General features: G+C 37.1%; 2 protein-coding genes across 2 annotated transcripts; both read left to right on the top strand.

The window, feature by feature from the left end:
- The first annotated feature begins 1,427 nt into the window (after positions 1 to 1,427).
- On the top strand, positions 1,428 to 2,566 carry LOC128743387 (uncharacterized). Its single transcript, XM_053839949.1, has 3 exons — positions 1,428 to 1,510; positions 1,662 to 2,035; positions 2,108 to 2,566. The coding sequence occupies exons 1-3, from the start codon at positions 1,496 to 1,498 to the stop codon at positions 2,271 to 2,273; spliced, it is 555 nt and encodes a 184-aa protein (XP_053695924.1). The 5' UTR covers positions 1,428 to 1,495; the 3' UTR covers positions 2,274 to 2,566.
- Positions 2,567 to 8,213: 5,647 nt separating this feature from the next.
- Positions 8,214 to 22,995, top strand: LOC128740259 (17-beta-hydroxysteroid dehydrogenase 13-like). Its single transcript, XM_053835794.1, has 5 exons — positions 8,214 to 8,405; positions 8,474 to 8,803; positions 22,423 to 22,679; positions 22,732 to 22,845; positions 22,903 to 22,995. The coding sequence occupies exons 1-5, from the start codon at positions 8,214 to 8,216 to the stop codon at positions 22,973 to 22,975; spliced, it is 966 nt and encodes a 321-aa protein (XP_053691769.1). The 3' UTR covers positions 22,976 to 22,995.
- Positions 22,996 to 24,058: the final 1,063 nt, after the last annotated feature.

Below are 24,058 nucleotides of genomic sequence, written 5' to 3'. Positions count from 1 at the left end.
CCAGAAGTTTAGTAAAAACTAATAAATTAGCTACAAAAAGACCAATGATAAGAAAAATGCTAGTAATAACTTAGATATATTATCATTTTAATTATTATATTGTTTCATGAATAAGAAAGTATAACAGTAATAAAAAAAATATCTGACTAACCTTCTCCTTAAGCAGGAGCGAACAGCAAAATGATAACAAAATGTGTTATGGAAATCGAATAACTCGTATCAAAATTTGGTCTTGTTTTGGTTGACATAGTTGGTAAAATAACAAAAAAAAATATCAAAATTTTGCTCCTTTAAGGCCAAAAGAATAACTACTTGTGTTATCTGAATAACAAAGCAATAACATGACTGTATTCAGAGTTTAGAATAACATATTTTAGTATTATTAAGGTATGGAATAACAAATGCAGTAGTATATGAGATATTAAAAAATCATTTTAAAAAATATTTATAATCTAAAATCTCTTTAATCAATTAAAAAAAAATTTTTATGAAATATATCGAATGTCATTTTACGGTCAAAATAAGATATGATAACAAAATCAGTTATTAAACTCATCTTACAACCACTGTTTAAAATATCTACTCAATAACAAAATGTGTTATCAATGTATCTCCATATCTATTCAATAACAAAATATAGCATTATAACACAGTTTGAAATTGTTTTAATATTATTTTGCTCTTCGCTCCTGCTCGGGTCAACGCTGCAGTTGTGTTTTTAAACATAATAGATATGTACGTTCCTATGATTCTTTTTAAATTGCAATGTTCTTTCTGCGTTACATAACAACAAGCTAGTGATATATTAACTAATGAGTTGATAGAGTAATGAAACCAAGTAGCAACCTTCTCAGCCTGCCTAAAATGCTCAGATAACAAGAAAAGCAGCTTCACAGACAGTCTGGAATGCTCAAACAATGTTTATTATTATTTTTTTGTTAATAAGCCTCAATTAATCACGAGATCATAAAAAACTACCCTACTGGCTGTGCAGTAAAATTTAACATTTCATTTTTTTTATATTTCATGCATTTTTTTGCCCCCCGCTGGCTATTTGCTTACAATCGCCATACCTTCTATGAATCGGTGACAGGCTACCAGTTTTTTTTTTGCCTATTGCACCGACAAACTTCTCTCACCGTGCGGCGGCCGTGCCACTGGTGGTTCCGATGACCAAGGAGCTATATAGCGCAGCAAATCCTGTTTGCGATCTCTTTCGCTCACCCGCGCACAAAAACACCTTCGGACGGCGGCGGCGGCTGGCGCGAGCGAACCCACGAACTGCCGATTGCATGGGAAAAGAGAGTACACAGGTCATGTTAGAATATAGAAGCATTGGACTCCGAGCGCGGGCTGGGTGTGGTGTTACTATAAAAGACATGAACTGATCCTCCAAAGATCAGTATTCGGTACTCAATTGGAAGTTTTGTGTTAAGCAACAAAAACCGTTACGGTAACATAGAAGTCCAAGTTGAAAATCTAAATCAGTGCAGACATGTATTCGAAAACGGTAAGGATTAGTGTAGTTCAGTGGAATATGGTGATTATTTTAAAGGAATAATTTACCCAGTGAAAAGGACATTAAGTTTTGGCAACGATTTGTGATTCTGGAAGCGTTGACTATTTTATATCTGTTATTGAACAAGTGTTTTGGATTGCAGATCGCAGTTTTGGCTTTGGCCGCCGTTTGTATTGCGGCCCCCCAACATCAGGAAGCTGCCCGATTTCCAGCTGGTGTGAATCCGGCTGCTTGTCCATCGTATCCAAATTGCGATAATGCCGCCCTGCACAACCCAAATCCACACAACAATCACGCCGCCAATCACTGGAACCCGAACTGGAACGTCCAGCCAAGCTGGAACGCAGCTCCTCAGCCTGCCTGGAATGCTCAGCCAGCGTGGAATGCCCAACCCGCCTGGAACGCAGCTCCCCAGCCAGCCTGGAATGCTCAGCCAAGCTGGAACTCCTATCCAGCCGTTACTGGACCATCTCACAATCACTTGGCTGCTCCCGTTTCCACTGCCGGTGGTGACAAGTATGTGCACATTTTGGTTGTAAAAATTTCAAAATCAATAACCAGCTGAATCGACTTTTTTATCGTCCACAGATACCCAGCTGGTGTGAGCCCACACAGCTGCCCGAACTACCCTTACTGTGATAACTCTGCTCCAGCTGGTGTCCCGCATGTTGCTCCTCTGCCAGGATACACCGAGCGTCAGTACCCAGCCGGAGTTTCCCCACACAGCTGTCCCAACTTCCCATACTGTAACTAAACCAACTGTGATCAGTGCCTTACTCATTTAGCTAGATACTAAAAACTCATTCCGACTTCCTCTGTAACGCGTTCCATAAAGCATCTAAAGCGTACTTCATCAAAGCTAGATTTTCAAGTACGAGGACTGCTGAATCCTTGTCATCCCAAACTCTCACTGCCATGTTTGTTTTGTGTAAATAATGCTCCATTTAGGTTCGTTGATGTTTGATGTGCATGTGAATTATGTTGTGTAGTTTCTTGAAACACCTGTTTCCTGCAGGTATGAAGAGAATGTATTGAAAATAAACGAAATGCAACTTGAGATTAAATCTTAACCACAGCCTGGGTTTTACTTGTGTCAGGTACATTTAAAATGAGACTGATTTTTTTTCAGGTAATTTTTTTTTAATTTTTGGAAAATGACATTCGACCTACAAAAATATGGCCAGCAAAAGATTTTTAAGAAATGTTTTAAATTTTCATGATAAATAATTAATCTGAAAGATTATAGGTATTCTACACTACAACGAAAATGATAGAAAATCAATACTTGTTCTAGATTTTATGTTTTTCAATTACTTGAATCCATTATTAATACAACCGTTTCTGAAATGCTTATAAGCATTTCGAGATTATTGAACAACGTATAGGTAACTAAACGAATGAAAGATATTGATTTTGATTTTGAATGCCTGTCTCAAGATCAATTACTTTTAGTAATAACTCCAGTTAAAAGATCATTTTAGTTTCTTAAATTTCTGTCACAGTTTTCGGGTTTCAAGTTAAATGGAAGCTTTGGCGATATAGGGTACGGGAGGAATATTCAGGAATTACATTGAAACTATATTCATTTGAATCAAGATTTTTATATCAGTTGATAGAATAAGATTTACTGAATATCGGCATGTATTTTGGTCTTGAAGAAACGCTACTGAATTTGAGTTATAGTTGCGAGAAATGATGAAGTCGCTGCGGCTAAACTGGGCCCATTTTCTAGTGTCTGTGTTGTTTAAATCAGGCAGGCCGAAAAAGCCTGCACAGGCAATACTGCTTTTCAAAAACAGATCAAAAGAGAAACCGTTATCCTTCGGTCGGTGGCGGTATTGCCTACATGTCGGCTCATTCGCGAAATTTCGCGAAATTCTAGTTTCGTTGAATTTCGTCAAATTTCATTCGAAATTTCGCGAAATCGAATATTAAATTTCGTCATTTGCGAGATTTCGCGAAATTTCGAACCGAATTTTAGATAATGGAATTATAACAAGTTGCAAGATTTCTCAAGCAGCTTATCAAAAGGTCCAATATAACCATGAGAGATTCTCTTCGCCTTTACTCTCTTCATTTTATTACGGAGAAATAAATGCACTTGAATGTATCTGCATTGCATCAATTGGTTACTGCTATCATTAGCTAACAAATCTTCAAGAAATATTGCGTTGAAATACGTTTATGCGCCGTGATAATCAGAAGAAAGAGACATTGAAGAGAATCTCTCATTGTAAGATTGAACCTTGGGGAGCCCTGTTGCCGCAAGGTTATCGAGTCTTCCTTGACAAGCGAGTGGTCGTGGGTTCGAATCTTAGTAGAATCAGGCCATTCGATGTTAACCCTCTAACGGGTAAGGCCGTCTGTAGACGGCCTTCGCTTTTGGAACTCCAGAGCCGCATACGAAATTTGTTTTGAATTGACAACATGCAAAATGTGTTCAGAACAGATTTCTTGACATTTTGATATTAATATCACAACATTCTGACTATGCATTCAAAAGTTATCATTTTTCAAAAACAAAAATTCCGAAAAATTTCGAAAATAATCAATGCGCGAACATTTCCTGTTTTACTTTTGATGAAATAGCACATCTAGAACAAAATGATTGACCTTAAGTTTTTTCTAAGAGTAAATTTCATGCTTTATATCAATTTTGTAATGTATTTGAGTTGAAAAAATATCTGGGTAGAGCATTAACCATGAAAAACGCAAAAGAGAAATTGGACTTTTTCTAACCTGGCGCTCGTCCAGATAATTGTGTTTCCATGAAAATCAGAACTTAAGGTTTTTTTGAGTGTACTTTCATGATAAAACAGTCATTAGCTTGATCGCATCGTTTTTACGATGTTGCCCGTTAGAGGGTTAAGTGACTTTAGCATGGGTTTATTCTCAGGCCCCTCCACATCCTTCCTACTGAATTCTGCATTTACTAACAATGAAAGCATCTTGCCAGGGCAAGTTATTAGAGTGGTACTTGCTTGAGGTGCGAATGAAGCCTCTTGTTGAAGGGCAAATTATAGCTTGTTCCGTTTCCTGGTTATAGGAACGAGATTGGTAATGCATAAGTAGTAAGGAACACATACATACACACATACACACCCTGACTCTGTGCTGAACTCTGCTTTACCGACCATGAAGCCTTTAGCCGGGACTGGTTATCAGGGTTGCCACATGCACAGATTATTCTGTGTTTAACAGATATTTGAAAGAAATTGCCTGTACAGAATCTGTATGCATAGAATATAGATTTTTGCCAAATTACACAGATTAAACAGATTTTCGAGCTTTTACATGAGAGTGAAAGAGACGGAAATAGTCAGCAAAAGTACTCTCTATCCCTTTCACTCTTATTGTTTTGCATTGGACAGATTTTTGCACAGATATTTTTCCTCGCCGTACAGATTGTCAGATTTTTTCAACAAAAAAGACAGAATTATATGTGGCATCCCTGCTGGTTATAAGAATGATACTTGCTCGAGGTACGAATGAAGCCTCTTGTCCAAGGACAAATTGTAACTAGTCTCCATACTTCCTGGCTCTGGAGCTAGATTGGTTGAAAAGTAGTAAGAAGCGTAGAGGGAAAAAGGGGTGAAAACACGCCGACACTTTAAGCACGGATAATTAGCAGTTCGCTCACTCTATAGCGATACTGCAATAACAACGAAGCTGAGTTGCGCAACCAAATCGTGTCGAATGTGACTTAAACCAATCGAGAAAAGTGACATTCGACGTAACCAAATCAGAGTCAAAATCGGCGGTTCTATGGGAATTTGATATAAAAGAAATCGTGAACCCTGACTCTCTGACTTGAACAAATATTCGAATTTAAAAAACGATATAGAATGATTCACACGGTGATTCATCTATTTTGAACAGGCGTTATGGACTTGGACATTTTCATTTCAAAGTTAATCTTTTGCATAAAAAATACTTCAGCTCCAAAAAGCAAGTTTAATTACCATGATGCGGATGTACATAACGGCGAATCACGGGGCTTGACAGAAAAGTTGGGTTCCAATCCTGTTGTAATTGGTTGCCATTATAGCTTGATTCAATCCGTGGATCTCCCAGTTTGGTTGAAAGAACGGATTTCGAACCTATAAGTGTTGCATTAATGCCCCACCCCGGATCTAATTTTCGCTCTTTCTCCCGTCACGTTTAGTCTCATTATGGAAATACTATAAAACACATATGTTTCATTATTTTTTTCTACTGGTTTCTTCGACTCTTCAAAAGAATATTCTTATAAAAAAATAATTTTTTCAAGCTATCGAATGATAAACTCGGTTAAGAACTGAGGAAGGCGTCAAATCGGGTTATCAAGGAAACTAGAATGTCATGCTACGGTTCAGTTAGTGTGTTCTGTGGCTGATTTATTATTTACTAGCTGACCCGGCGAACTTCATACTGCCACCAATTGTATTAAAAGACGAAATTGTTAATGGCGGATGCATTCAAAGTATAGTTTACGTTTTGTACTTGTTTTGAGAAGTTTGAGGGAATGGTTAATTAACTGCCGGATTTTCACAGAACGTCGGTTTTCTACAATCGTTTAGCAATTAATTAGAAACCCAACAAACGTTTAACAAATGCTGTATTGCATTAACGTGCGCGCTTCGATATAAAAATTCATAACTTCTAGAGTTTTTATTTCTCCATTTCCAAATTTTGCATGCTTCTTCGAGAAAGATCAAGAAATATTTTAAAATAAAAAAAATCAAGAAAAAAAGTTCCAACTTTGAAAAAATTGCAATTGTTTATAAAAATGCACTATTTAGCTATTGAAAAACAATCGAGAGGAAGTATGGTATACCAATTTTGAAAGCTTGTGGAATAGTGAACACATCTGGTAGAAAGTCATTTTTTGATATTACAAACTATGTTTACAATTAGCATTTAAAAAATAATAATTTTTTTCGGATCACAATACTTTAAATCATATCATATCAAATCATATCTTGCGAATTTCAACAGTAACATTGAAATAGAAAAATATGTGTCGATTTTTTTTGAACAAAGAAAGTAAAAAAAATATTCCGAAGATAAAAAAATTTTGATTGTAAATTTCACGTGGAATGACCCATAACTTATAACTTACATACAGCCAAGCAGATTCTTTCTGCGACGATTTCAAGTTATCATAAGTTATTAAGAAAGTGAGCAGCGTATTTTGTTACCAAAGAAACGGGCAACAGCGTGCTGGAAATACCCCCCCGTACCCTAGTTCATATTTCTGCACTCTGCGTGGTAAGACAAACCGCAATAGCCGATTTTCTCAACCTGGACTAAATAGTAAAATTAATAGTGGTATTCACATAGCGCTTGCTATGTTACGAATACAATATATTCCGCGTATATACTGCTGCTATTCGCATAACAGTCCCAGTTTCTTAGGAGATGGAACTGTTATGCGAGTAGCGGCAGTATGAATACGCGATACTCCGTATACGCAACATAGCAAGCGCTACGTGAATACCCCTAATGTTTTCTTTAAATTTTAATTTGATTATCCAATTCAGAGTAGACGCCAAGTTAATAGGTTGGACAAAAGAAACGCTACACATAAAAAACATCCAGCGTTGGTTCAAAGGTTCAAGTACTAGCGAATCACATGCCCTGGCGGGTGTTGTGGGTTCGAATCCGGTTATAAGCTCTGATCATAGCTTAGTTCGACCCATGCACCTTATAGCATTGGACAAAAGATACAGCCTGAATTCGTTAATTGGGCCACGACTGCACTCCGGCTGATTCGCTAATTGGGCCGACTGACAGTTGTTAGAAATTTCTAAACTCGTTCGTTCCATACAATTTTGACATTCAAGTTGTCACATAGCCCAATTAGCGAACACCCAATTAACGAACCACTAATTAACGAAACTTTGCTGTATTACCATATTTTGGATAAAATGTTGTTTCATTGATTTAACCAAATAAAAGCATTTGAAAATATCTTATCGTATTTCATATAAAACGTTTTCGTTTACTTTTTTGAATGTTAAATGTCATCATTTATAAAGCGCATTACAATTTCCTATGCCGGTTGTTACGAGAAAGGGTGAACAGCCTCGTTTGTTTTTTTGTTCAGAATGAATTTTGAAGCTAATAAGTGTCGCTTATGGTTATATCAAAACATAGGTTTCGTTATTTGCACTTTTCAAACACCGACTATTACGGTCCGACAATTTATTTACCTTACCTCAATTAACTACATGGCGATTCGCGGATTAGATTTTTTTTACTAGCGGCATAAATCAGAAGATCCATAAAATTAGACAAGGTGGTGCTGTTTTGATCACACAGTAAAGCCAAAGGCTGCAGAGACACATAATGGATTTTCCCATTGATGAGGTTCTCATGAAGACCGGTGGTAAACGATCGATCTCTGTATTTTTATTTGGCGGGTACATCTCTACAGTTAAACAAACTTAAATAAGTGCCTTATTCATTGTTATATTCTATACTTGAGCTTGTGAAGCGGCAGACGTTTGAAAATCCCAACTCTAACCTAAGTACGTAAGGTTTTTGTGAGGATGTGTTAGAGCTGTGATCTTAAGCATTTGGCACAAACGCGTCATTAGTGACGGTACCCGTAGAATATCACTAAAATTCAACCGCAATGAGCTCACAGGTAGTCTTGCACTGCGCTTCGATCGCTCCACACAGCAATTGGCTAGAGTAAGCCCATCTGAAGATGTTGCAAGTTGAGGTTCATTGTGAAGGAGGTTCAACAAAGAATCCTTTCATGAATGCCCTGTTAGAAGTATTGTCAGTGATTGCGGATGTGATAAAAGTGATATGTTTCGGGTTACCAATTCTACTGAATCATATTTTTCGGACACTGTTTCCACCAAAACGAAAAGATGTTTCCGGTCAAACCGTGCTGGTACGTGCTATTGATTATTGAAGTGTTTTCACCGAATACGGTTGATGAAATCCTACCACTCTCTTTAGATCAGCGGTGGGGGCAATGGCTTAGGCAGAGCCCTGGCTGTGGAATTCGCTAATCGGGGATGTAATGTAATTGTGGTGGATATCGATCTTGCCGCGGCAGAACATACGTGCGCCGAGCTAAGGAGGAAGCGAGTTGCTGCGTACGCCTATCAAGTGGATGTGTCGTCATACGAGCAAGTGCAAACGTTGGCTGACGATGTACACAAACACATCGGACCAGTAGACATTCTGGTCAATAATGCTGCGCTAGTGTACTTCGATTTTTTGCAGAATACGACCCCGGATATGGCGAGCCGTACGATCGATATCAATGTTAAATCCCACATGTGGGTGAGTATGTACCCGCAACAGCTGACTGAATTATATAAAATTAAAAAATGCGTGTGTGCAGCTTTTTTTTAAATATGCGACTCTCTACTCATCAGTCTTCGCACTTTTTCCTATTCAAATATCTTTGATTACAATTCATTGGATGAGTAAATAAAAAGATACATGATTTGGCTTCTTTAAACTATGGCTTTGTCGATTTCAATTTTTGTTGGTAAAGCACAGCTGATTGCTATTAAATATTTTAAATGACAAATTATGCGTAGACAGAATAATTTTGGAAATTTGTGAATACTTTAGAGATAATGAAACATTATCATTTTACTAAAAACGTTTCATTTTCAATATTCTTCCACGTTAATTTCAGATATGTTACCAATTTATTTTTTGGGATTTGAGGCGAATTCTCAATTAATTTTTTCATATCTGGCACATGCTTTTAATCTAATTATGCTTTGTTCTGATGTTTATGTCTAAACATCCCTTCTAATGAGTGTACTTTTAAAATGTTTTGGAAAAACTTTAAATATTTGGAAAATATCTAATACGGAGAATCTTGAGTTGGTTTTTGTATCTATTTAGCTCGTCGTTGGGCGAAATTATTAAATTTTACAAAGATTTACACTTGCTAGAATCTCACAGAATGCGGTATAAAGAAACTCAGAAGAAAAAATATTTTGAAACAAGCTTGTTATTTTGAGAGCGAAAAATCAAAGTTTCATCACATAATCGAGTGTGAAGTTGTACTGTACCGTCAAACGGGGTAACTTGCAACAGTTCTCAACTATGAGTGCAAGTGAAAACTTATCTGTAGTACATTTGAGGACGTTTGATTAATACGTAGTTATTAGGTCTACCATAGAACAATTTCACATATTGAGAAAAAATATGCGGTCAATATTGGCTGTTGTAGAATTTTTTAACTAATTTGTTACTAGTAACCCCTTAAACGGGGTAACTTGCAACAAGCAATATTTTTTGGAAATTGAACGAATTTAAAGATTTGTATGAGTTTCTTTTGATTTGAATATGCAAATGATAATCCGACTTGCGATTTTTAATGCTTTTGCTATGAATATACGCATAAATGCCCTATGTCACGTTGGTAAAAACAATTTATGAGCCCTGTAGCGGAAATTACAGAAATAACTTTTTATATTATTCATGCAGTTGATATTCCTTGTCTGGATATAATAGAGCTGCCTTTTTAAGGACCATTCACATATTACGTAACGCACTTAGTGAAGTGAGAGTTGTGTAACAACGCATTACACGTCGTATATCCATTATGCAAAATCGCGTCATGAAGTGGGGCGGGAAAGTTAAAAATCATCGATATCTCGGTTACGTAATATATGATTGTTCATTACGTTACGAGTGATCGTAATTAGACACTGCCGTATTGCTGGTCGATTCTCTCAGTGACCTTATTTTCGTTTTGGCCGCTTCTATGGCCATTTTCAGTATATCCAGAGAAAAACTGGCATATTTCCGACTTACCGAAAGTCTCTTACACTCTTCAGGTGTGCTTTAGTTCTGATTGATGCAAAATTAAATGATAACGCGCCTCTTGAAGGTAACGGAAAACACCTTTTTATATCTACCAGCTGTTGCAAGTTACCCCTTTTAAGTACTTGTTTTACGAATAACGTGGTAACAAGTAAGATAAACAAAACTAGTCATCATAAATCAATTATTTTGTTTCCTTATTGTTCATTTTACTATAAAAAATGGTTGTTAGGCTTCTTTTATTTGAAGTGCCTGTGGGCGACATAAACGTTTTACTGACGAAAAATTGACGATGAATTTGACATCATCTTGTGGGATTTTTTAAAAATCATCAAAACAGCAGAAAATCAACATAACAGTGTCAAAGGCTTCTTTGAAGTGTTAACAACAAGATTCAGTGACTGATATAGATTAAAAATTCAAGTAACAGATCAAAAAGTACATTAAATTGGATCGATATAGCGTTGTTGCATGTTACCCCGGTGTTGCAAGTTATCCCGTTTGACGGTATATCGAATTAGTTCCTATAAGACATAAAAAAGTTTTTCCACCCTATGATATAGTCGTAGAAGTCATCTAGTGAATAATAATTGACATAGAAACATAGAGCTGATTCTATTTTTTTCGACCGTTTTTGTGAATATCTTCCATTCTTCATATATAGATGAGTTTTTTTATCTTCTCGTCCAGATATTCATATTAGTTTTTCCTACACTTTTTTCTTAAAAGGCAGTTGTTAGTGAGCAACATTCCATTTTAGTTACTTATATTTTTTTGTATTCAAGAATTCCACTTGCATGTACGTCATGAAATAATTATTCGTCGTCGTCGAACATATCTCGCGTAACTTTTCAAAAGGACCTAAGTAACATTGTGGGACTCTCTTTGATCTCCCTCCGATTATTACGGCGTTATAAATGCATTTCAACAAAAGTTATCTTGACGATTAGGTAGCTAGTGACACTAGCAACCAAATTATGCTAGGCTGATGTTTTAAAGTGCATTTGCATCGCCGTGGCAACCGAAAGAGAAGAGGCACAAAGAGAAACTCTCATTGTTACTTAGGTCATTTTGAAAAGTTACGCGAGATATCATGTTTTTCGTCTTCTTTTCGATGGCATTGATATTCGGCGATATAAATTTAACCACCATACCGACTGTGGCGGTATATTCAACTTCGGTTCGAAGATAAGCATTCGTGCATTCAAGAAAAAAATTAACACCACAAACTTTTGTCTGGTCTTTTCTTTTGATACGAACCGTTATAATTACTTGTCTGGTCGTTGATATTCCGAAAAGGCTTACCATTACGAGGCAAAAAGTACAATATTAAATGATTAGCTGAATATTTATCATGATGATGCAACGATTCTGTTTTGAACCATTACAGTTTACTGCTCGATCTCACTTTGTTGCATCGTTTTCTAAACCCAAGATCGCATCCGCGTTCTGCAATTATTTTTAGTTTATGATACAGTGCGCGGTGGAATTAGAATATAAGTATAATTCTCTCATATTATCAGTTGAAGGATGAACAATTAGTACGTAACTAACAGTGTCGCTTGAACTAAAACTTGGTCAAGACTTTCAACATCGTGAAACAAAACCAATTGTGAGTAAAATAAGTATAATCAATATAGGGTAAGGAACGAGTTAAGCAGTGTCCCCTATTTTAATCAGTTGAACATAAATGAGCCGAAAATGCACTTTTTTATTCATCTTTTCGAAATCTTTTGATAGGATCATCTTCACAAATCACTTAACCATACATTTGATTCACACAAACACAATTTACTGGGTTTCCGACAAAAATATGATAAATTAAAAATTGTTGTCCAAAAACGTACATTTTTCAGCTGCTGAAGGCAATCGCCACCTCGCTACTAACGAATCCATCACATTTTTCAGCACTGATTACAACCACTCTAAAAGTCAAGCACTCAATTGTCACATACCATATTATTCACTATCTTTTTGCCTTTCTACTATATAAATATATAGTATAAAGGTATAGAAATCACTTGGAAAACCGAAAATGGAAAGAAGGTCCTGCGGGCCGAATGTTATATACCATTCGACTCAGTTTCGAAAACTGAGCATTTTCTGTGTGTGTGTATGTATGTGTGTGTGTGTGTGTGTGTGTGTGTATGTAACGCTTTTAATCTCACTCACTTTTCTCGGAGATGGCTTGTCCGATTTTAATGTTCTTGGTGTCAAATGAAAGGTCTAGGTGTCCCATTGGTCGCTATTGAATTTCATACTGATCGGACTTTTAGTTCAAAAGTTATGTATAAAAATACGAAAAATATGGGACTTCATTATCTCATAGATCCCTTAACCGATTTGAACAAAATTGATTGCATTTGAAAGAGGAGCCTTACAAACCCTTAACTTCCAAATTTCATGATGATTGGACTTGTAGTTTGAAAGTTACATAAAGAAATGTGAAAAAATAGTATTTAAAACATATTTTTGTAACATTTAAGAATTAATTCAATGAAAAACATCACACATTTTATTATTATTTGAAAATTACTGCTGAGATCTATCAAACGAAACCGAGTTATTTAAAATCAGACGGTTCATTCAAAAGTTATTCAAACTTTAACACTTAAGCACCGTATATTAAACCGTTAAAACGTGTGAAACCAAAACGTATCAATCAAATGTTGATTGTATTCAATGTGTACGATGTATGTATGTATGTATGTATGTATGTATGTATGTATGTATGTATGTATGTATGTATGTATGTATGTATGTATGTATGTATGTATGTATGTATGTATGTATGTATGTATGTATGTATGTATGTATGTATGTATGTATGTATGTATGTATGTATGTATGTATGTATGTATGTATGTGTATGTGATGACAATTTGCAATGAAATTCAAGAAAAGTGAGAAACATGTCAATAGTCAGAAGCTTTTGAAGCCTCTTAGTGGAATACGAACTCTGAAATAAAAGAAAAGAAAAAAACTTTTACCGACTAAATTCCACTATTTAATATTTATTCGCGACAGATACGTATACGCTTTGAAAAAAGACACTGATGAAGCCTGCACGTCGTAGGCGAACTACGTATCTGTCACAAATAAATATTAAATAGCGGGATTCAATTGCAACGTTTTTTCTTTTCTTTGATTTTAGATTTCAATTGTCATTTTCTTCACTTGCTGCTACTCACAATTGTACACGAAAAGCAAAAAGCGGAGAAAAGCAGTTAATTTAAGTATATAAGTATACCACTAGGTGTATAGGATCAAAATACTAGTGAGTTGATTTTTCCAAATAAATTTATACAAATTTCAAACACATTTTGCGCATCAATATATGCTCTTTTCAATCCATAGATACTAGAACTTAGCAATTTTATATGAAAAATAGGAAGTAAACGTTGCACGGTAGTAACTTTGTAAGATTTGTTTTCGTTAGTGACATTTTAAAGGACAGATGTCTTATGTCATGTATCATGTTTTAATAAATAAATCAAAAATGACAAGCACTGGAAATCATATCGATCATATTTCTCATTCTCAAGCATGTTTATGGCTCAGTTTTTGCACTATTTTTCGACCTCATCTTGTTTTCCTAACCCTCTAACATTGTAAAAACGATGCGATCAAGCTAATGACTATCTTTTCATGAAAGTACATTCAAAAGAAGCTCAAGTTTTGATTTCCATGCAAAAATAATTATCTGAAGGAGCGCCAGCTAAGAAAAAGTTCAATTTCTCTTTTTCATATCTAATGCTCTATTCAGTTATTTTTTCTGATTCAGATATATTGCACAATTGAAGCCAAGCAAACTAATAGTAAAATGTTGAGATTAATCATTTTGTCATCATCATTGTCGAAATCCTTTTTTTTTCAAAAGTGAAGTATATAATAATTTTTCTGAACTCTTGTTTTTCAAAGATGCTAACTTTTGAACGCATGGTATTAATATCAAAATATCAAAAAAAATCTACCCTTTGGGCTAAAACCACTCAAAAAAAAATATCAAAAAATCTGCTATGAACATATATTTCATATTGTCAGTTCAAAACAAGTTTCGTATGTGGCTCTGAAACCCAAAAGTTAAGGCCGACCGATTATAAAACTAAATAAGGTGTTCATCAAATAACATAAATGACGCTTACAAGTATTTACGCACCCAAGGAAAGAAAATATAATTATTCTACGCAATACGTTGTGAATTTTACTGGCAAATAAGGATTTTGAGGAATACGGAACGGATATTTAAAAATATAGTCAAGTCAATTATAGATGTTCCTGAGAAATTAAATAATGACTATTGTGGCAGTAGAAAGGCTAGGTCACGCCGCTAGGTGGATTAATTCGGGTTTTTCTATTATCTAAGGCTTTGTCACTAGCCGAAAGTTTTATTATATTCTAACAAAACTGAAAACAAATTCTGAATTGACGGAACCTGTTCACCAGTAGCAGCAGCTGCAGCATAACTGATGAACTATCGTGTTGCCAAGACACTGTTTCGGTTCTGGAAATAAGAATTATAGGTTTGAAATTAACTGAAACCTCCAATGGGGAAAACGTGGTTCAATACTTTCAAGAGAAATGTATGTTCATAATTAATTTTTCTTTATTAAAAACAACAGAAAAGACAGATTTTTCAATAATTTTTGAAGATTTTCTCAGTGATTCAATGAAGCAACGATGTGTTTCAATGTTATTTGCTTTGACAACACTGTTCTGAGTCGGACCGTGTGTACTGCTATGTTTACCTCTTTTGTTCTCCCACCATCCTTATGAACAGCGAGTGAGACGTCAAACTCGCAGTTTCCCATAAGAACACTAGAGAATAAAAGAGACGACGAATACCGTTTGCCGAACGGTGCGGTGAGTGTATACCCCGATAAACAATTTAGACAGATGGCATTTTACGCATCTATGCCGATACGCTATGCTGATTATCAGTGTTGGGCACCGCTAATTCGCTAATTCGCTAACCGACCAATCGAGAAACGCTAGTTATACTTTATAATTTATACTCAAACTAGCCGAATTGCTGCTGGGCCATGATTCTAAATGAAGTGCCGCTGTTTATTTTAAAAATTAATAAACTGTAATCATTTTATCCATTATAATAGGTTTTGATCTTAGGTAAATTAAGAAAAGCCATGTAATAAATGTAAATTACAAATAATTTGTACAGTGATAGATTACAATGCAAGTCATTGCGATATGTTCAAAAATAAACAGTAACTGGTAATTTGCAGTTTGCGATTAGTGATTAGCGAAATTACCACGATTATCGAACAAATTGTATCGGTTAGCGAATTAGCGAATTAGTGGTGCCCAACACTGCCGATTATACATCAGATGCCGATTAGCAGGTCGCGAATAGGAACGCGAACTTACTGAATAGGGGGAAAGCTCGAGGGATGTTTTATGGGGACGTAAAAAAATTCAGATTTCATAAAAAAGCACCTAGCGGGTGAAAATATGCTCGGTCTGTTCAAAATTAGTTCCACCGCTCCAACTTTTAAAGCGAAAAATCAAAAGTTTAGCTCAACAATAGTGTCTTCCAATGGTAACAGCTTGAAGAACTAAAGATAGCAAGAAGATTGGTATGCTGATATCCCCCACTTAGTCAACCCATCGCTTGTAATGAGGTAAAACAATCAGTGACCAGCTTAGACTGCTGAAAACCGGTTCTTTACCCTATATAGAATGCTAGTGTCGCTGGTGTTTCATGGATATTTTGGTGGCAAACATGTTGCTGGTTCGTGTCTTGGATACGGGAACATCATTGTCAAATTGCCCAATAGAAAATTTTCCTGCCGACGAAATACCTCAAAACGACCAAATCGGGTGATTATCCTACGGGATTTACGGAAAAGCAGAAGGATTTTTTATTGGGTTACTTTTTTAGTTTGACAATCAGATTCCCGTTTCGAATCGATCACTCACACATATGCGCATACAATGTAAATACATATAATTTTCAAATGTGTGATGTTTACCACAAGCACTGCAGCGACACTGGCATTCTATATTGATTCTACTGTAAAATACCACAATAGATCGAAATAAAATTGTCGACTATGCAGTAAGAGATGCTAATGGCACTGTATAATTAATTAGGGATAATTATCTGTGGTAATGTGATTAAGGGGTTATATACTGTTAAAAGGCATAAAAAGGAGATTTTTCTAGAATTTTTCTGGAGAACCCCCTTTAACTAATTAAAATGAAAATTTGTATACATCTTGACGCACCTTTTGGCTGTATTTTAACAGATTTTGTAATTAAAAAAAGTTATTGAAATAACTGCTCTAGTTATTCCCCTGGAACTCTTCTAGAATAAAGCGTCTTGCGGTGAGCACGGTATCTTTGGACTGAATCATCGGAAATCGAAAACCAAAAAGGAATCGGCCATAAAATAGGGTTTATTTCTAATTCCCGTCGTAGTAAGGAAAGCCACTCTAATTTTCATCATTTCTTAGGTGGATTTAAAGAATACTCCAAAAGTTCTGCTGCTAATTTGACTCAAACACACTTACCTTCAGATCCGTGCGCTTTGAATTCACTAAAAAGCGATTATTAAAGCATTTTATTGAAATTACGCAACTGACTTTATATCTTAAATTCGTCGTACCGTTTTGAAATCCGTTCATCAAAATTTTTCATCGCCCGAACTAAAAATCACAATAATGTTTACGAAGCTAGCGCGCATGTATTTGTGTAGGACGGCATGACAAATGTTATTCTGCAAAATTTCTGCAGGTCATGCAAGTTTTCCCGGCTGCAGAATAACGACAATGCGTTGCGTGGGTTATTTTCATTTTATGAATGATGGAAATTGAAACGATTAGTCGACATTTTCTTCTTCGTCGCACGAAAAAATGTGAGAAATTTTGCTGCTAAGAATTCTTTAATGAAAAAAAGCATTTAAATAGATCTCAGCTCACTTTGATTGATCGCGTATGATAGTCAACAAACTAAAATATGAGGGAATAACTAATTTTGCATTATGTGTCATGAAAATTGCTGATATTTTTAATAATTTGTGTTGGATAGGACGGGAATAGGCAATCACGACGAAGCAGCAACATACCCTATATTGTCTATAGATTGATCGAAGGAATTAAGAAGGATCGAAGGAAAATAATAATTTTTGACGAAATGGCGGCTTCTTAAACATAAAAAATCGGTTTTGGCATAAATTTTGCCTTAAATTGTCAATAAAATGAGAAATATTAATCGGTAAGGTAAAACCTTCGATTAATCTGTAGAATATATCCTTAGAACGCTTGTGTCCAAATCAGAAGCGATTCGGTTCAGTCGTTTTCGAGAAATCTTGCTCACCGACTTTGAAAACACGGTTTTGAGAAACACGCTCTTAAAGTTTCGCGTTCCTTCTTCTATCGCTCTTACACGTCGTTACAATTATGCGTATAACTTCGTTAATATTTGACGGATTGGCATAAAATTTTTTGTGTGCATACTTAAATATATGTACACTACGATCATGAAATAAACGGAAAATCGATTTTTCGAAAATTCTAATTCTAAGTCGGGTTACTTTTAGGGTCGGGCGACTGTGATTTTACAGTTTTAGCAGCTCATACCATCTAGGTACAAGCATTATAAAACTTTTTATTGTGATAGCTAACTTTTCACAATATTATGGTTTTCAATCGTGTATGCAAAATTCGTGTGCTGAATTCAGTGGCTAAACTTTACAAAGAAGTTTTCCAATAACCGCAATAAATTTCTTTTCAAGAAATAATTTATGAAATGCAATTATCAAGATTAAAAATGGTTTTAAGTGTGTTGTGCCTTTTACGAAAACCATAGAAAAATCCCGCCCTGTGCCTGCAAGGTCTATGGATAGGTCAAGGCGAAATGCTGCAAAAGTACATGAGAGTACTTTACTTTAATGGCCGAAAATCCATATTAGCGGATCCTAGCAGGATCCTAGTGATTGCTAGGATTCTCGGTTGTGGGCTGTCAGTCTCCAGTCACCCTGCACTCCTTCTGCGCGTGCATCTTCTTCGATCGCACACACCCAACGAGTGCGTGGTCCACCTCGAAGCCGATGACCTCGCCCAGGTTCTCTGCTGAACACTATTTTCGCTGAGCTTTCTTCTGGCATTGGGGCTACATGTCAGCACACTGTAACCGCCGGCGCCTGATCAGCTTCACAATGTTATCATATTTATACACCTCGTCCACCTCGTGGTTCATGCGTCTACGCCATTCGCCGTTTTCCATGTTGCCGCCAAGTATTGGCCACAAAACTTTTCATTCAAATACACCAAGTATAGGCCGATCTGCTTCTCTCAACGTCCATGAATCATGACCGTAGAGGGCCCCGGCAATATTAATGTTTTGTACACAGCTAATTTTGTGCACGTCTGCAAACTTCAAGACTTTAGCTGGCTACGGAGTGCATAGAAAGCCCTATTTGCAGCGTCTCTTCACATCTCGAGTGGCGTCATTGTCGCATGTTACCAGAGATCCCAGAAATGTGAATTCGTCGACATCCTCGCACCGTACCCCATTTATTTCCACTTCAGATCCAACATCATCCAGACTTCCACGCTCTTTGCCAGCAACCATGTATTTCGTTTTGGCAGTGTTTATGATCAGTCCGATTCTCGCAGAACCTCTTTTGAAAGGCACAAATGCCTCTACAACAGCTCTACGATCAACACCAACAATTTCGATACTATCCGTTACCGCCATCCGCCTTACTTACTTATTTTTTCAGCCGAGAGCCGGCGTGGTTCTTGCCGTATCAACAATTCCTCTCCATTGTACTCGGTCATGGGCTACTCGTCGCCAATTTGTTGCGCGTCTCGGCACACGCAAGTCGGCTTCAAGCTGGTCGAGCCATCGTGCACGTTGAGCCCCTCTATTCCTGGTTCCAGTGGGGTTCTTGAAGAGAACGGATTTCACTACACAGTCGTCCGGCATCCTTACGACGTGGCCGGCCCACCGTAGTCTCCTAATTTTCGCCAGGTATACGATGGGAATCTCTCCAAGCAGTGCCTGTAGCTCGTGATTCATACGCCTCCGCCACTCTCCGCTTTCCGTTTGCACTCCGCCAAAAATAGTCCACAACACCTTTCCTTCAAAAACGGCAAGTGCACGTATGTCTTCCGTAAGCAAAGTTACCATTTCAAGTCCGTAGAGGACTACCGGTCTTATTAGCGTTTTGTACATCGTCAGTTTTGTGCGGTGGTGTATGCTCCTAGATCGAAACTCTTGCGGCGGGAAAAGTAGGTCGATTTTCAGCTTGAATGCGTCGTTGGATCTCCTTACTCGTATTATTGTCGGCGGTGACCAGTGATCCCAAATATACGAACTCATCAACCACTTCCAGTTCATCGCCGTCAATAGTCACTGTCCGTGGGAGGCAGCGTTACTTTCTCGGGAGCCTCTTCCTACCATATATTTGGTTTCGACGCATTGATTTGTAACCCTATCCTCTTAGCCTCCGTTTTTAGCCTGGCGTAGATTGCCTCCGTCGTCCCGTCTATCCGCAAAGCCTAGCATGTGCAATTTAGTGATTATGGTTCCATTCCTTTATACCCCTGCTCTACGTTGAAGGGACGATACGAAGTGCTATATTGAACAGTAGGTTAGGGTGTGCATCGCCTTGTTTCAGTCCCTCTAACGTCACGAACGCATCTGATATTTCACCAGCTATTCTGACTCTTGATTTTGATTTGTCTAGCGTTGTAAGACACAGTTTTATTAGCTTGGTCGGCAAGCGTGTTCGAGCATTATCTGCCATAATTCATTTCTTTTCACTGAATCATACGCTTCCTTAAAATCCACAAACAGATAGTGAGTCCGCAAGCTGTATTCCTGAAATTTGTCATGGATTTAACCCAAGGTGATCATTTGACCTGTAGCCGATCTTCTCGAAATCTTGAAAACCACTCTGGTAATCGCTGACAAAGGATTCTGATTATGGTCTTAATCTGTTGAACAGAATACGGGAGAGTACCTTATAGGCGGAATGCCTCGGTTATGCCCCGATAGTTACTACAATCGAGTCGGTGTTCCTTCTTGTATATCGGGGAAATGGGACCATCAAGCCAGTCTGAAGGCATTCCTTCTTCCAGCCAAATTTTTCTGATCGTGGCATGGATTGCTTTGTGCAGCTCTCCATTTTTAGAAGTTCGGCTGAAATTCCGTCCTTCCCAGCAGCTTTTCCGTTTTTAAGCTCTTTTATCACCTTTTTAACATCAACTAGCCTGGGTGGCTCCACAGCTTGACCATCTTCCTCAATTCGTATTCCATGTCTGACGCTTTCGCCGTTACCTGTACCATTTAGAAGGTCTTTAAAGTGCTCTTTCCACCTAGCAGCCACCATAGCCTCATCAGTCAACAGGTTTCCTTCCTTGTCGTTGCACATCACTGGCACCGGGATGCTCTTATTCGCCGTACTGTTGACTATTTTATAAAAACTCCTCGCGTCGTTCCTGGCAAACAAGCTTCTGCCTCACTGAGCATCTGCTTCTGGAACTCACGCTTACACCGCCGGTGGGTTCTTTTCTATGCTGCTCGTAGCTCTTTATATCGTTCCCTGTTTTGACGTGTAGCCGCATTGAGCATGCGACTTCTAGCCACGTTCTTTTCATTTATCGCTCTTTGGCACTCGACTTTTCATCAAACCAGTTATTTCTTGGTCGGCTTGTTCCGGTACCCAGTACCTGCTACAAAAGTGCTTATTGTAAAAATCGGGCAACTTGTGTAGTCAGAGTTAGGCCACCATAATTTTGAGCACAGAAGTGCAATACGCGCTAGAGGACGGCAGTCACGTGAAGTGGGACAAAGTAAAGTAAAATTAATACAATAAAGGCGATTGTGGTAATAATAATCTAGTAAATATTGACAAAATTTTGGTTAACGATCCTTTCCATTCCAGCTTGCTCATTAAAACAATTTGTTTAAAAACCTTCGGAATTTGTATAACAGAATCTTCAGCCTGTTGGGATAAGGAGTTTTTATTACTTTTCTAGCACAGTTGCCCAACACAGTCATCAAATTGGTAAACAGATGATGTATTCAACTGTCGTCCCTGTCTGTGAAGCAAGGCGAATGTATGCTAAATGTATGGGGAAATTTGACTTTGCAACTTTTCGCTAATTCTCACTAATTAGTAATTGAAAAAAGAAAATTATGACAAACACCACATAATCGCTACATACATTATGAATCGATCGGTATCCAAACCATCAAAATCCATTTATAATTGGCAGAGTTATTAGCGTTCAAAATCTTCCATATATTCATGATTGTATACTGCAGGAACAGGAATCTAAGTTGTGGAATGACACTCTGCAGTGCGACGTAGTCTTAGTCAATAAGATGACATCTCAGTACATTTCAGCTAAAAAGATTTCTTTTTGGCTCAAGCTTGTTATACTATAAATTACCATGCGTTACTTTCGACGTTGCCATGACCTATAGTAAATATAACAGAATCGTGGTCAAAATTATATGCAAGACAGTGGAATTGATAGTCTTTTTTAAATGTGGCTTGTACCAGAATCATAGTAAATGGTACGGGAAATATGACTCTTGTTTCAGTGTACATAGCATACGGTGCCTATTTAAGGTACTTGAAGACAGATAATTTGGGAATATAACATAACATATTTACGTGTACTAACATTAGTCGATTTCCGGCAACTATTCATATGGCTTGTTATTAATACCCGAAATTTCAATTCATCAAGAAACAAGTTTGTTTTGCAAAACACTAGATCATCAAAATACGCTATTGAAAATTGATTGACGTTAAGTGTGCTTGCTTCCAATAGCTTTACTTGGCGGCACGCTCAAGAACAGGAGCAAGATCAAGTGTTCTTCACTAGAGTGAAGTATCATTTTATTGCAATTTCGTCTGTGTACGGTAATTCTAGACACAATAGTTTTGCTTTTGTTATACCTACAACAAAAAACAGCGGCCCAAACCCCCATGCGGACACATTTGTGTAAAAACATCATAACTAAATTTTCTCCTAAACAATTCCACTGATTCAGAAAATGTTAGTCGAAGAATTTACTAATTACTACTAAATTTAGTTTGATTTTGTCTTTATTTTGTTTTTAATTTATCGCAGACCACAAAAGTGTTTTTGGAAAAAATGATGGAACGGAGGCAGGGTCACATAGTGGGCATTTCGTCGATGTCCGGTATGTACGCATTCCCTTGGGCTGTCGTTTACTCCACATCCAAGTATGCAGTCAACGGGTTTATGGCCGCTATCACAGAACAATTGCGGCTGCAAGGCTACAGTAATGACATCCAGACAACTTGTGTGTGCCCGTACTACATAGCTACCCGAAAAGATATTGTAGATTTTTTGAAGAAACCACGGTAAGGAAGCGGCATTTTTTCATTTATACAACTAAAACATTGCATATTGTAGATTCAAACTGCTTACTACTGAACGTACGGCACGAGTCATAATCGACGGCATATTAAGAAATCAGGTGACTATTGCTATTCCATCATTTTTTGATCTCGGAGTTAGAATAATGCAGTAAGTACAAGTTGCTTTGCATATAGGATCTTTCAGCTATTAGTTCTAACTTTTCAGGTTATTTCCACTTAAAATACAGCAGCTAGTTCGAGATTATATAATCAGAGAGCACGAATTGAATTCGGCCTGATTTGGAGTAAGACTTTTGATACCCAATTGCTCAAATTATTTATTTTTACAAGTACAAAAATAAATTATATTGCAATTCGTTGAAGTTGTTGTTCATTTCTTTTTATCCCAATGAATGTAAATCTTTCTCAAAAAATATATAACAGGCAATTTCTATAAGTTTCTATATTTTTTATTTTCATTGATTTTCATCCGCTTCGCGCCGCCCGTTGCTAATTTCTCGAGCGTCTCGAAAGTCGCAAGCCAGCCTCGGTTCGGTCTAACCATCCAGCACGTTGATCCCCCCTATTCCTGGAGCCGGTGAAATGCTGGAATAGAACAGATTTCGCCGCACTATTGCGCAGCATCTTCAAAACGTGGTCATCCGACATTCGTCAGAAGTACGATAAGAATATGAGGAGTGCCTGCAGCCTCGCGCTTGACAATGATTAAAGAAAAATATTTAAAAAAATTGCATGATTTCCCTTGTATCCTTTCCTATTTTATTTAAATGCAAAGTGTAAAGTGTTAAGAATAAATCGATGAAGTTAGGCTTCGCTGTTTTAGAAAATGTTGTTAGATAATGTGTCAAACGACTCTGCTTGCAGCCGATTTTTTACGGAGCCTTCAATCAAATGGGCACTTAGCTCTTTTGAATCAATGAAATCTCCCAATTAGAATGGTATTCTATCCTTTTTCTTATTTCAATTTGGGACACATTCCGGAGCATTGTCGGAAAGTAGGCAGATACCTAAAGGCATACCTACGGCAGATAAGAAAAAGAAAATTATGCATAAGTCTTTCAGACCAATAAGTCTGACATCAACGGCTCTCAACTTGATGGATAAAATCTCGGGTAACTATATCCGCAATGAGTTTTTAAAAAACTCTCTGTTGCATTGAAATCAACATGCATACCAACATGGTAAATCTACGGAAACCGTACTGTGTAGTGACGTTGATTGAGATACCGCTCAACTATCAAGAGACGGCATTTTGTGCTTTCCATGATATTGAAGGCGCTTTTGATAACACAACCTTCGCTTTAATTATTACGGCTATAGTGTGGCTCTCTTTCAAAATGAAATTGACCACACTATAATGA

The sequence above is a fragment of the Sabethes cyaneus genome, chromosome 3 (genome assembly GCF_943734655.1).
Source record: "Sabethes cyaneus chromosome 3, idSabCyanKW18_F2, whole genome shotgun sequence".
Lineage (NCBI taxonomy): Eukaryota > Metazoa > Arthropoda > Insecta > Diptera > Culicidae > Sabethes > Sabethes cyaneus.
The sequence above is the reverse complement of the archived record's forward strand: the minus strand, read 5'-3'. Positions and strand labels throughout refer to the sequence as shown.